General features: G+C 52.8%; 3 protein-coding genes across 3 annotated transcripts; all 3 read right to left on the bottom strand.

The window, feature by feature from the left end:
* Positions 1-3,069, bottom strand: NEUTE1DRAFT_57468 (Delta(24(24(1)))-sterol reductase; the record flags this gene model as incomplete). The annotated part of the gene is made up of 4 exons (XM_009848992.1): positions 1-461; positions 541-2,242; positions 2,689-2,826; positions 3,041-3,069. The coding sequence occupies 3 exons, from the start codon at positions 2,724-2,726 to the stop codon at positions 450-452; spliced, it is 1,752 nt and encodes a 583-aa protein (XP_009847294.1).
* Positions 3,070-3,822: 753 nt separating this feature from the next.
* Positions 3,823-5,686, bottom strand: NEUTE1DRAFT_119869 (uncharacterized protein; the record flags this gene model as incomplete). The annotated part of the gene is made up of 5 exons (XM_009849658.1): positions 3,823-4,018; positions 4,059-4,071; positions 4,162-4,369; positions 4,804-5,032; positions 5,073-5,686. The coding sequence occupies 5 exons, from the start codon at positions 5,684-5,686 to the stop codon at positions 3,823-3,825; spliced, it is 1,260 nt and encodes a 419-aa protein (XP_009847960.1).
* A 1,194-nt stretch (positions 5,687-6,880) lies between these two features.
* On the bottom strand, positions 6,881-12,423 carry NEUTE1DRAFT_57465 (uncharacterized protein; the record flags this gene model as incomplete). The annotated part of the gene is made up of 11 exons (XM_009848991.1): positions 6,881-8,734; positions 8,795-9,005; positions 9,067-9,345; positions 9,413-10,054; positions 10,125-10,579; positions 10,632-10,992; positions 11,050-11,488; positions 11,547-11,593; positions 11,665-11,694; positions 11,754-11,888; positions 12,259-12,423. 11 exons carry the CDS (start codon positions 12,421-12,423, stop codon positions 6,978-6,980), a joined length of 4,521 nt encoding a protein of 1,506 aa, XP_009847293.1.
* Between the last annotated feature and the right edge of the window lie 1,497 nt (positions 12,424-13,920).

The raw sequence follows: 13,920 nt of genomic DNA, 5'->3' as shown, positions 1-13,920 counted from the left end.
GTTTGCACGTTTTGATTCTTATTACGATTAGGTAGATAGTAGGTAGGTTAAGGTAAGAGGAATGCTTTCCCATCGCTTGCTCGCTCGCCGACGATGCACCGCAATTGCAACCGTACTCCCCCCATGCGTAGTCCTTTTCCTTTTGCCTCTCATCTCATCACGCTATTAATACTATGGTACATCGTAGGTAGGTGAAACCGTCTCTTTCTTCTCTCTTCATTTTCCTCTGCGTTAGCTGTTCATCTTCGACATCTTTTTCTCTTTTGATTAATAGAGTGTACTTTGATCATTTCATATAAGTCTTGTTCCTCTTCTTCTTCTTCCTCTATCTAAGCGTCCCCAAGGAGTGCTTTCCAAGGGTCTATAGACTCCGCGGCTCGGCTAGGCGGGAGCCTATTACACACTGATATATGTATAGGAGAGCCATGGTTGATATAGTAAGTCGGTTTTCAAATGACGTACTAGAGGGAATCAAAGTCAGTCATACTGTCTTCATCCCCAACAAGAGTGACGGAGGGGGGAAAAAAAAAAAAAACTTACCGGAATGAAAAGATAAGGCACCCTCCTCTCATACTCCTTCCAAGCATCACCATACTTCTCGCGGCAGCGAGTAATGTCACGCCACGCGCGATGAGCAATCATGCAGCAGAAGAAGACGGGGTAGAACCAAGGGAAGGGGCTGCTGAAGCCGGTAATCAAGCCCCAGCAAATAGCAAAGTAGGCGTCGCAGGTATAATGTACCTTGCGGGCGAGGCCGTACCAACCGTCGACCAGAATGCTGTCGCCCGTCTCGGTCTCGATCTTCTGCGGGTTCTTGACCGTCTGCCAGGGCAGTTGGGGGAAGGTCTTGCGGTAGAGCAGCTTGCCGCGCTCCTGGGCGCGGAACCGGTTCTTCTGGCTGTTGCACGTATCCCAAACCCAGTACACGAACAAATAAGAGACGTAGAGGCCGACGAGTGCAAACCGGTTCCACCGGTACTCGTCCGGGTGGTGGCTGGCCAGGAAGATGGTGCAGTGGCAGTACGAAAGCGGGACGCCAGCCAGGTTCCAGAAAATCAGCATGAAACCCCACTTCTCGTAGTACATATCCCAGGTCGTCACGATCAGCTCCTCACCCTTGGAGCAAGCGTTGGCGTACAGGTAGTGCGCCATCACCAGGAAACCGACTTCGCCTGAGACGTAGCCGTACCGGTCCCACTGGCGGGCAGCGGCGCCCAGAGAAAGCAGGAGCAAGATGTACCACGGCAGGCGCACTTCGAAGAACATCTTGAAGTCGAGAACGCCAAACATGCGCGGGTTCAGCTCGGCGCCCATGAAGAAGTCGTAGACGTGGTGGCCCGTCATGCGGTGCGTGGCGCCGCGGACAAAGGCCGAGACGTAGGCGACGATGCTGACGAGGAAGCCCGAGATGATGGCGACCGAGAGCAGCGGGCCGAACTCGTCGATGATCTGGTACAGGGGGAAGATGCCGGTGAAGTGTAGGACGCCCGCGATGGCGAAGGTGACGTAGAAGGAGACGTAGGCCGAGCAGTGGTACTTGAGCATCTTGCCGCCCTCGTGGGGGAGAGGCTTGCCGTAGGCGGTGACGCCGGGCATGAGGCAGTAGAAGGCGCCCTCGAAGACGAGAAAGGTCCAGTACCACAGCCACGCTTTGGCGTGGGGGAAAGCCTTGGTGTAGACAAGGTCGCAAAGGTGGGCGGCAAAGTCGGCCCAGCTCTGGCCGGGCTCGCGGCTGGGGATGCCGCCGTTGTATTGAGTCGCGCCAATCCACATGTACCACATGAGGATGGGAAAGAAGATCATCATGGCGCCGGTGCCCAACGAACCGCCAAACTCGAAGTGGCCGGAGGTGTCGATCTTAGGGTCCATTCCGGGCCTCCAGCCGTCGATGAGCTTCTCTGCCCCGGGCTTGCCGTTGGCATCGAGACTGCTGCGGCTGCTGCTCGCGTTTCCGCTCAGCAGAGGGGCGTTCTCGACATCGGGCTCGTCCGAGGATGTGTAGGGCGGCGTGGGCTGCATCGTGTTTTCTTCTTCGTCGATGTGCTCGAAGAACTTGCCGGTAGTCTTCAGGTTGCGCTTCCGAAGGGTATCGCTCTTTGCCTTGGCCGATGTCTGTTTCGACACGGTCTCGGTGGCCGAGGCGCTCGATTCACCGTCGGAGGACTCTGGGACTTGGGACTTGCTGCGACGGGTGTTGCGGCGTACAGGGGTCTCCACCATGCCCTGAAAGAGTTCCTTCTTGCTGTCATGGAATGTCAGCAATCCGCACTTGACTCGGGAGGCGGCCTCGCATGGCCCCGGGAGCAGGGAAAGTGGTGTTGTTAAGAAAGTGACATGGTGGCCCAGGTCTGGCCCGTGGGAAGATGCAGGAAAGTGTGTTCCGGAGGCTGCACTACCCGCCACCGGCCTTCTCCTTGGAGCAGCAACATCTCCAACCTTTTCTGCGTTTCTCCAAGATCCTTCCACGCAGTGTCAAATGCGCCCCTGAGAAACTGGAGCGCGCCTTTGACCTCCCTGCGCCATCTTCCGAGCACAGACGCAGTCGCGTCTCTAGGCGCATATGCCACGAAAAGTTGGGATGAACTCCCACGCGAAGATGGTGGATCTCACTACATCTCGCGCAACGTGGTTTTTGATTGGATTGAAGCCGGGGGGGAAGCACACAAGGGGGGTTTGTGTTACACATACCGTGGAGTTTGCCGTAGCGAGTACCTTGACGACGACATTGTGAAAAAGAGAAAAGGGAGATTTCTGGCGCACCACCCAACGACGATGGTGCGTTGTCCTTGTATGAAAATGATGGGACTGGACAAGAAAGACCGGCGCCTAAAGTCACAGGCGGTGAGAAGCAAGTCCAACAAAAAGAACAGCAACCTGGATTGCCCGATCACGAAACGCTATTGGGGATCAAACATGGGGACGGGGGGGAACAAGATGGAAAAGACAGGCTAAGAGCTGTATAAGATCCAACGCGCGCATCCCAACCTTGGCGCGAACCCCGGTACAGGCGATCGGACGTATGAGAGAAAAGTAATCTTACTGGATGTCCAAGCAAAGTTGGTAAAAGCTGTGGAAAGTCCAAGCTGGGAGGGTGTATCACTGTCACCAACAATCTCCCTCGGAGTGTGATGAACAAAAATGTGTGTGAGTGTGAAAGAGATGGTGATATGAGCAGAAGCACAACGGAAAAGACCACCCAGGAACAAGAAAGCCGGAGAGTTCGTAAAGATGGGACCTGAAGAACCCCTGTTGACCTGGCATCCACTTCCGAGACCCGAGGAACTGATGTTAGCTTCTCGATCCAGGGGCACAGAGGCACGGCACCACACAGCACACACAGAGTGCGTGATCTGGGGAGGATGGGCAGGACCGGGATTGCTGACTGCAGCTCACATCGGGCCTACGGAGCTACCACGATTGCAAGGGGCACTGAAGTCCTGAAGTCAGGTCCATTTGTTGACAAAATATCAAAATATTGTGTTCATTGGAATTGAACGCAACATTCCAGTGAGTGACTGAGCGCAGAGCTGTCGCCCTGGGGTCTCCATATCCTGTGGATTCGGGCTAGCGTATCAGGTTTCGGGTTAATTGCCCACAGTCGCTCGATTCCTCAGTCGATTCTTTGCGAGAACGAGCATGGACTTCTGCTTCCCTGACAACGGCAGCCACGTAGTGCGAACATACACATACATTTTCGGAACCCGAGGGCAATGCTAGAACACGACTGTAGGATCGTTGTATTGCCGGCTTAACCAAGCTTTCATGGCTCAAGTGCCCATCTTTCGGCATTTTCAAAGTGGCTCACTTGTTCCGAGCCATTCATTAGGTTTCTTTCGGCAAGTGGATTATGCATACCCCTATTTGGTCGGCCAAAACCCGATCTCCTTGATCGACCATGACCTTCAAGGTGTCGGTGTTCCGGACTTGAGATGAATGGACATATAGTCCCATGGACTCTGTCTGACGGTAGCCGGCATCCTCAGCGCGTAAAGAGTTGAGATTGCCTATAGTTAGCGCCCTCCGAACTATCGTTATTAGCCTCGAATTGACGCCCGGACATGAACCCGTTTCCTATCACAACAAAACAGCCCCAGTACCAGCCCAACCTAAAGTTTGACTTGACTTATCCGAGCAAGGGCATTCTTTCCCTCTCTCTCTGACCACCATTGTCATCCTCCGAATCCTCATCACACTCATCCTCAAAGGGCACCACCAAAGCGTCCTCAAATGGCAATACAAAAGCAGAAGCTACCAGCCCAGCCATACACGCCATCGAAATCAGCGCCCCAAACATGCAAAGATACCAAGAGGCCCCCAGCCGGTACCCCGGGATTCGGTTAAACTGATCATCGTGATGGAAGAGGTAGGCCTATGCAAGCAAGCAGCTCGCCAGTTTAGCGAGCGAATGTTAGCCTCTGTTTCTGCCTCTGTACCCCGTACCCTGAAAACGACAAGGGGCAGCGAGCATCCCCATTCCATCCATCCAAACATCCCGGCCGTTACCCGGGGCAACCATCAAAACCTGTTGTCCACATATTCCATCATGATCCTCAGCCTCATCACCATCCTTACTACCGCCACCCCATCATCTATCTACCCAAGAGTTGAAGAAAAAAAACAAGAAAAAAAAGAAAAAAATTGAACGAAGAAAACGAAGGAAAAAGATAAGCCAGGAAGAACTCACCACTAAACCCCCCGCCATCGCCAAACCCACCCCCACAGCCCCCATCATCCAAGCCAACACCTTCCACCTTTCTCCTTTCTCTCTCAAGATCCTCAAGCCGAGCCTCCTCCGTCTCCTACCTTGTCCATTTGGTCCATTTGATCCATTTGATCCATTTGATCCATTTTGTCCACCTTGTCCACCTTGTCCACCTTGTCCACCTTGTCCACCTTGTCCACCTTGTTCATTTGTTCCATCTGGTCCATTTGGTCCATTTGGTCCACCATGTTGCCCACCAAGTAAGCTTTCCTCCCCTCCTCGCCCACCTCGTCCACTTCCACTTCCCCTCCTCCTCCTTCTTTGCACGTCCTGATGCCCACCATCACCCAACACCAACAAAACCACGAACCCAACCAGCGTTGCGACTTCCAAAACCACGAAGAGATTCATCAGGAAGGCCGTGGACTTCCACATGTTGCAGAAGAATCTGCGTTCCTCTTGTTGATGGCTGCTGCCGGGGTCCGGGATATCGGGGCCAGGGGGTTTGGAGGGATCAGGGTCGGGAATGGGGTTGTTGGGATTATTGGGGGGATGAGGGAGAGGAGAGGGAGGAGGAGGAGGAGAGGAAGGAGGACCAGGACCAAGGCCAGTAGAGTTGGCATGGAGACCACCGGAGCAGAATCGGGGATCGGGGAAGGGGATACATTCTAATTTCTCCTGTTCGGTGTGTTGTTTGGCGTGTTTGGCGTGCCTGTCTTTGATGGGGGCGAAGGAGACGGATTTCGCGCTGTCGCTGGGATTATTATAGTACCATACTTGCACTAAGTCGTTGACGACAGGCGTCTGACATCGCTGGTGGAGGCCGATGTAATCGTGGAAGCCGCTGGAGGCCGCCGCCACATGGACAGGTGAGGAGTCGTGGATGATGTGGTAGTGTTTGTGGTGGCCATGATTGTGAGAGGTCTGGGGGGAGGGAACGGAGCAAGTAATCCACCGGGGAAGCAGGATGGAGGTTAAAGTCATTGTTGTCACTGTTGTTGTTGGGGTGGGTGTAAGGAGTTGGTTGTGGTTCGTCAGCTACTTGATTCCTCACGGGCGGGCAGAAAGACCGGGTCAGACGAGATGAGAGAGACGAGACTCACCGGCGAGAAAGACTGCTAGTCCCGTGATGTATACGCTTCGTCGGATCATCCTGAACCGTCTGCGCTCAAAGGTGATCTTGCGATTGCGAAGGGGCTAAGCTGGGTTGAACCGAGGGATGTACGTATCGCCGTCGTCGCGCCGGGTTGGGAGGTTGGGTATCAGAGCCTCCTAAATCAATGACTGACAGATGGGGCAATGTTATGAACAAAAGAGTGTAGATGATCCAAGCTATCATGAATGTTGTGGGTGGACAAAGGGATATGAAGACGCCTGGCATCGAACAGAGCCGAACTTCCATCAATCAGAGATGTCACCACCATCCCGTCACTGTGAGGGGGCATCTGCTGATGACAGCGCTCGTGCACTCGTTCTCCAATATCTGCGCAAGATGCAAGATATATAAAACGCTGGGGACGTCCCTGCATTTGTACATACGCTACCCAGGCACCCGGACCCATGCACAGACGTACCTAGACATCCCGTCTGCTTGACTGGCACATCATATTTACCCATCATCCATTAAAAGGTCTTCGTAGCTCCCACGATGATATATCTACCAATCCCCAAATACAGATACTTCTACTTCTCGTGAAGGTCTTCTAACGATCTTGGATGAAATACATGCCCTGTAAAGATATCCTGCACAAAAAAAATGAGCAAAGGAACGCCTCCGTCCGTCCTCTTCCTCTTTTCCCCTTTTCTTTTTATGAGTGGTCATGCTCGTTCTTTTATCCATAACACTATTTTATCTTCTTCTCCTATCATCTCTAACCGCCGAAGCAGGAACAGGATACGAATTCGTTCGACCAGACAATAATAGCCCCCGTCTGGTTTGTCTAACATGACCATGCTGAAGACCACCATCACCACCACCACTGCCAGCGCCAGAAGAACTAGGACGAACAACGCCCTCTCTACTACCGCCAGAAGCGATATTGCCACCAGCAGTCTTTTTCCCGCAAGCACTAAGCGGAACTTCACTCTTCCCACCCACAATCCTGCCACCGCTACTAGTAGGTGTACTCGGCGCCGTAGACGAAGAAGTAGAAACTCCCGCCTCGCTCCCAGTCCCGCGAGCACTACCAAGACGTTGCCTTTCGTTATCACCAAACCCAGAGCCATCACCAATAACAGTTGTCTGCTTACTTTCCGGCAACAGAGGATGACCGTCCTACGACCACCTCATGTCCGAACTAGGCGCTCGACTTCTGCGCTTAGCGTTTCCGGCGCCCGCACTACCACCCATAACGGAGAACGATGACTCTCTCGCTCCGTAGCTGCGTGAGAACCCCTCACTTCCTCCTCCTCCTCCACTACCTTGGAAACTGCTAGACAAGCTCACTGCACTCCCTGTCGGCGAGACCGAGTACAACCCTCCTCCTCCGAGGATCCTCGCCTCGGGACCCGCAACTGATGACCCGGACCTTATCCGCCCGTAGTTCTCCTTGTTATGGTTACTCAGCGAACTTTCGCTCCGCTCTCGCTCACGCTCGGCACGACTGCTCGCTATGCCCGAGTTACCTATCCCCATGCCCGTCGCTGAGACCGCTCCAGGCGCCGTGGCGGCAGATGATAGACTCGGTCTAGGAGAACTATACTGCGTCATGGACATGCGGGGCAGTCGCATCCTTGAGGGTGTCCCTAAGCCACCGGCCGAGCCCATGGATGAGGACAACGAAGGAATGCCCGCTGAGGTGTCTTGGCTAACTCGGCGTGGGATATTGATCAGCGGGACGCCGCCGTCTCTGCTGTGCGGCCGATACATTGCTTCGCGCTCCTGGGCTAGGGAGATTCCGGAGCGTTTCGGCGTTGATGCTACTTCGATGTATGCGGCCGAAGACGAATGCGAGGCTCGGTGACCATGCGTGGGTGTGGGCGGCATGGACATGCTGGCATGTAAGCCTGGCGGTGTATAACTAGTATTGCGCCGGGGGCCAGACCGCGAGCGTGGTCCAGAACTCAGGTTGTTGAGCGGATTGGGGATGGCCGAGGGCCCAGCACCCATGTTCAGTGCGCCCAAGGCTGCTACGTCGTGTTGTAGATCGATGTCGATGTGGCTCCTAACGATCTCCGATGCCAAGTTACGCACCAATACTGCTGGATCCTTATCTGCCAGTATTTGTATATCGTCAAAGAGAACACGCAGCGCACGGCCCGCGGTCGAAGTGGCCAGGGTCGCCATGGGTGTGTTGTTGACTTCGCAGCCGTCCATGATACTGCGCACGAGACGGAGCAAGTTGAGGCGCACAACGGCCTTCTTGTGGCTCAGTTTCTGGGCGATGCCAGCATACATCTCCGCCTTGGCAAGTGATGCTGCCACAGAGGGACTAAGTCGTACAAGCTTTAACAGCGGTTCGAGAAGGTTGGCGTCGAAAGCATTTGCTTTGTTGGTATTGAAGCAAGACGTGATCGCCATGGTAAAGTTGCCGTCGAGCAAATGGTGTTCGACCTTGGCCGTCTCCTTTTCTAGCCAAACAAAGATAGCATCCAGCGCCGTGACTTGCCAATACTGATCTGCCAAGAGCGAAACGTAGAATTCCAGCCCATTGTTCTGCCACAGATATCGTCGGCCCTTGCTGCCCGAGTGCGCCATGTCGCAGAGAATAGGGAGGACGAATTCCTTGGGCGGCCGATCGGTCTTCATGATCTTGAGCAACAGTGGAATGATACCATTGCTGGCAGCGTATTCCTGACGCTCCTTGCTGAGTCGGCATAGGTTAAACATGGTGTTGAGCACTTGATTGGAGATTTCGCGGAAATGCTGCTGCCCTCTCTTCATTGAGTTGCTCAAAACGTCGATCAAGTAGTCAATGGCATCAGCGGAATGTAATGACTCTAACGTGGTTGACAGCATGGATAAGTTTTTGATGAACTTGAGCATAGTGATTTGGTGAGCAGGTGTCATCCGCCTGAGGTCCTTTAGGACAGCTATATTGAGTTATGATTATTAGCAATTGACCCGGCATTATAACAATAAGGGGTACATACTCTTGAGTACAAAGCGCTCGGCAACGACTTCCTTCACATAGTTCTCCGCTTGCGAGAAGAGATAAAAGATGTTGACGATGCGAGCTTCAATCAGCTCGGACAGCTCGTCCCTATCATCTTCATCCAAGACCTTGTGCAGCACTGCAGCTAATGGGTCCAAGATTTTGCTTCGCGAGAATATGCGGCAAAAGTCGTTCTTTGGGGTCGGACCCTAGAGTGACAATCAGCACCATTTCTTGACATCAAGACATGTGTTGAAGAACAAGGCTTACCTGAAGCTCAAAGACGTTCCAAATGCCATTCACGCCGATAAGAACAAGGTCTGGCGACATGTCATAGTCTTCATCCAGAAACTCTACCAAGACATTGAGACCGCCTGCACTGACGAACATTTGCAGCGTCAAGGTAGAAGTCTGGTACATTTGCCGAACAAAGGCTGCGGCCTCCAAGCGGATTTCGTTCGAATACTGCCGAGCAGCGAACTTGGTGATAATAGGGATACCGCCAACGAAACACAAGTTCTCTTGCAGCTCGACGTCGTCCAATATGATCTGCTCGCAGTCAGTGATCGGACAGCCATACAGTTTTTCACATATGAACACTGATATTGGCACCTACCGCATTGACGATCTTCAACAGCTGCAAGATCATGTGCTGACGACTCTTCACTGTGCAGGGCTCCAAGATCTCCAGGATCGGTAGCAACCCATGTGCACTGATGATGAGATCCTTGACCTCGCTGTTTTCCCATAGAAGATTGAGCAAGTCTTCAGCCAGATCAGCAAGTATATCCTCACTCTCCGTCGGCTTCAAAGACTTCACTCTCTCTTCCACCTTCTCGGCCAACCTAGCATGTCTATCACGAGCAATATTGGCCTCGAGATCCATCTCATCCCAGCCTGGATCCATCATCGCAAAGGGGTCGTCTTCATCTTCGTCGTCCCCAAGCCAAGAATTGTTAGACAACTTGGAAAGGAGCATGAGTTGATGGCCATCTTCTGATCCCTCATCGCTCTTGGGCGGCTTTGTGAAGCTTTCCTGTTCGGCCCCGAAAATGTCCGAAAAGTCCTCGTCACCCTCGTCTTCAGCAAACTTTGTGATCTCTACTGTCATCCTTGTCCTTCGGACGGCGGGCTTCTCAGGGGCTGATGGTGGCCGCGCGGAAGCTGACTGTCTCCGCCCGCTGCTGCCATTGACAGGCGATGCCGTAGAGCGCGGTAAACTGGTGAGATCAGAAGGGTGAAATAGTTGCGGGGCGTCCTACAAAAGCAAGACGGTCAGCGAATTGGCGACAGGGATCAGGCGACAAAGAGGGAGAGGCAAGGTTTACCTTGACAGCAACATTAAGCCGGCTATTGAAGACAGAGTCCGTATCGCCAAAGAGATCAGAGTAATCCTCGGTAGACTGCTCACGATAGATTGATTCAGGACGGGGTGGAAGTTCAAACTTGTTTCCGAACTGCGTCCTCACAGGCGACTTAGTCTGGGAGGCGCTTGAAATCGTGGTTTTGCTGCTCCTTTGCCGCCTATGTCCTTGCTGAGAAGACTTGGAATCGGACACCCTATCTGACCGTTTCGGCAAGGGACGAATCGTCTGCTCAAATTCTCCGCCAAAGTCTTCGTCCCAATTCTCTGTATCTTCCCGCGAGCTGTCAATGGATGCGAACGCTTTGAGCCGATCGCTGGAAAGTAGTCCTCCAAAATTATCCTGGCCTTTGATGTGAGGGAGGTGGAGCGCACTAGGTGAAATTGCAGTGGCAAAGTCATTGTCCCAGTTATCATCGTCTGTCACAATCTGTCAGCTAACACTTTCACGTCCTAATTTTCTGATACTCACCAGCTTCTACCGCAGGAGACCTAAAGACCTCTGCGTTCGCCTTCGGCTTCGCTTGCTGTGGGGGCACCTTTGTCGAAATAGAGAGATTTGGACGATGTTGGCCAGAAGCATTCCTATTCTGTGTGGAAGGATTTCCGTGATCTGAACCAATCGATGTTCTAGGGGTGGCTTCCGATGACTTGAGCGCCTTGTTCCATTGCTTGACTTCCTCAACGGCCTGAATAAAGTTTGATGGTGCTTTTGATATCGGCGCATCACTCCTCCGGCAACCTTGAATCCACGAATGTCTCAAAAGCTTTTTCGCCGATACTCTAAGGTTAGGGTCCTTCTGAAAACACTGCATTAAGAAGTCACGAGCAGCCTATTCTCGTGGTCAGCATATCAAACCCGCGCAGCTTGAGAACACGGAGAGACAAACCGGTGAGACTCCTTCTGGAAGCGGTGGGTGGTCATCGTTAACAATAGCAAAAAGAGCCGGCATCGCAGCCAGGTGATGATATGGAGGCTTTCCTTGTAAAAGCTCAATAACCGTACATCCGACGCTCCAGATATCCGAGGCAGAGGTAGCGCCGGACAGTTGAATGATCTCAGGGGCCATCCAATAGGGAGTCCCTACTACTTGCGCCTCCTTGTCTGGGCCTGCTAGAGTGCTGGTTGACACGCCAAAGTCTGCTAACTTGACGGTGCCATCCTTGGTAGTCAAAATATTGGCACCTTTGATATCTCGATGGATGACACCCTGGTCGTGCAGATACTGCAGCCCCTGAAGGACCTGGGTCATGTACACACCGACAAGATTTTCTGGGAACTTGCCATAGGCTTTACATATCGAATGCAGCGAGCCATTTTCGCAGTACCTGTCCAACTCGTGTTAGTATTCTCGGTGTCTCTTCCCGGCTCAAGGAACCCACTTACTCGAGGATGATGTTCAGGCAATCCGCCGATTTTACGAAACCTATGTACTTGACAATATTGTCATGCTAAATGTTATTAGTACTTTTAGCTTGAGCAAAGAGCTGCCGTCTCCGCTCACATGAAGATTTTTCAAGAGATCGATTTCGGCCTACGCAATGTCAGCTTGAAGCAATCGGATGTATCTTGGAAATTATCAAACCAACTCACCTCGATCATCCGAAGCTCGCTTTTTGGTACATCGACGAGCTTGATTTGCTTGACGGCCACGGCCTCGCCGGTTCCCCAGTTGAAGGCCTTGTAGACCGATCCAAAGGCTCCTTTCCCGATGCAATCACCGAGTCGCTAAACACCCACGTATGTGGTCATAGGTCAGCCATGTCTCAAAAGAACCGAATGTGTGATATCGTTTGATTTATTGATTGATTGATAAGTCGGGGTCACTGTGGCCCCATGCCGGTGCTGCTGAACAAAGAAATCAGACTCATGCAAGCCACTGAGCATGCCGAGAGGTGCATATGTCAACAATGTAGGTAAGGTACGAGCCGCCTCGTTACGACCCTTCCGCACCGGCTAGAGGGTAGAACTTGGATGAAACAGAGACCTGACTGAGCTTCAGAATCTTTCACATACGACATGCCACACAATATTAACGGCGAAGCACTCTAACGAGACACCAGGGGAAAATAAGAGGGACAGAGGAAGAACGACGTACATAGTCCTTTAGGCCCGGATCTTGGACCGCCTTTTCTCGGCCATGGCCGCCAGCCTCCCGACGCGGTGTCCCCGGCACTTTGGTAGCCACGACTGCTGCTGCCTTGCCGTTCCCGCCATGATACGAGCGCTCGGTGGAGAAGGAGCCCGGCGGGTTCGGCGCCATGCCTGCGGCCCCGGTCCGGGAGGCTTTACCGATCCAGTCAAAAACTCCCCCCACTTTTGTTTACCCTCTCTCCGCAGAGGTCAATATGTCCGAAATTTTGGGGTTGCCGCCGGTAGGCAGATAGGTGTACGAAGGGGCCCGGGGGCCTGGAGATTCTGTGAGAGAGCCGAAGCTGGCTGGCTGGCTATTCAAGGGTTCTTGCCGAGAGACCTTATATAGGGTGGGTGGATATCGACGGGGTAGTAGCGTGATGTATCCCATTCCCAATCCAGGCCCAGGAATGGAGGAGGGGTCCGCTTTTCTGTTGTGATTCGCAGTATGGAAACCCGGGCTGGTCGCCGGTCGGCCCAAGATGTAGTAAAATGGAAGTGGGCGTCGGTGTTGGGTGCCTTGCTACGGATGTGATAATGCGCCGGAAATGTCGATGCGAAAACAAGATCGGGTCCGTGTGGGGTATGGAGCCGAGAGAATGTTGAAAAGCGCGACGGGAAGAAATCCGTGAAGTGGAAGCTGATGACTCGGAGTGTACAGCCCAAGGTTTTGGCGACTAGCGTGAACGCTTGCTCGATACGGCCGGCGTTTCGTGTTCTTTTTGTCTATGCGAAACTCTGTGACTAGACGTTGACAGCATTCGAAAGCTAGACGGAAAAGGTATCGATATATGAAGGCGCCTAGAACAATGCCGAAGGTCCAGCGGGGCAAGACGAAGATGGTTCCCTTGTGCAATTGCTGGCGCTCTGGAAGATTAAGTGGGCATTGCCGTTAGCCACCAGATGCTGGATGTTATTGTTGTTGTGGTTCTTGAATGCTGGGCGCTGGTCGCTTGTTGTCGTGTGTCAGATCGTTCGAGATGGCGTACCGCGGGGTAAAAGTACTAGGCGAAAGGTACCTTGATATCCTTGTTTCTTGACGTGGGAGTTCATCCGGTATTGGTTGGCGGAGCGTTTTGAAAAGAGAAAGAGCAGAGGAAAGAAGCTACCTCTACCTACTACCCCTAGAGGAGGGGAAAACGTACTTGACAAAGTGGAATGTATGATTCGGGTTGGAACTGTTTGCGCTGAAACAACCAAGCATTCACACATCCACCACAGCAGAGAGCTGGTTGAAGTAATGGAAATATTGTAAGTGTTCGAACGCTGCAGTGCAGCCCTGGATGTCTTGGACGCCTCGAGAACACGGCAACAGCTGAATGAAGAGAGTGGATCACTGTTTAGCATGTATGTATGTATGCGCTGGGCCTAGGCATCGATTTCAACGGTACGATGGAGTGAGTGTCAGGTCGCTCATCACAAAAAGAGAAATGACAGGATCCCATCCTCGCATTCTTCCCGTCGACTCGGGTTTTCCGCGCCAATGCGACGACACTCATCTTCACCTTCACCTGCTTCCGGCGGTAGACACTTCTATCCAGTCACGCAGTGCACTTTAGAAAGCCTGCATGAAGTAGTGTAGGGATCAATTCTAACTTGCATGCAGCTACTCTAGTGCAGAGGTGCA

Source organism: Neurospora tetrasperma, assembly GCF_000213175.1.
Source record: "Neurospora tetrasperma FGSC 2508 unplaced genomic scaffold NEUTE1scaffold_1, whole genome shotgun sequence".
Taxonomy (NCBI): domain Eukaryota; kingdom Fungi; phylum Ascomycota; class Sordariomycetes; order Sordariales; family Sordariaceae; genus Neurospora; species Neurospora tetrasperma.
This window is presented reverse-complemented; position numbering and strand designations above follow the sequence as displayed.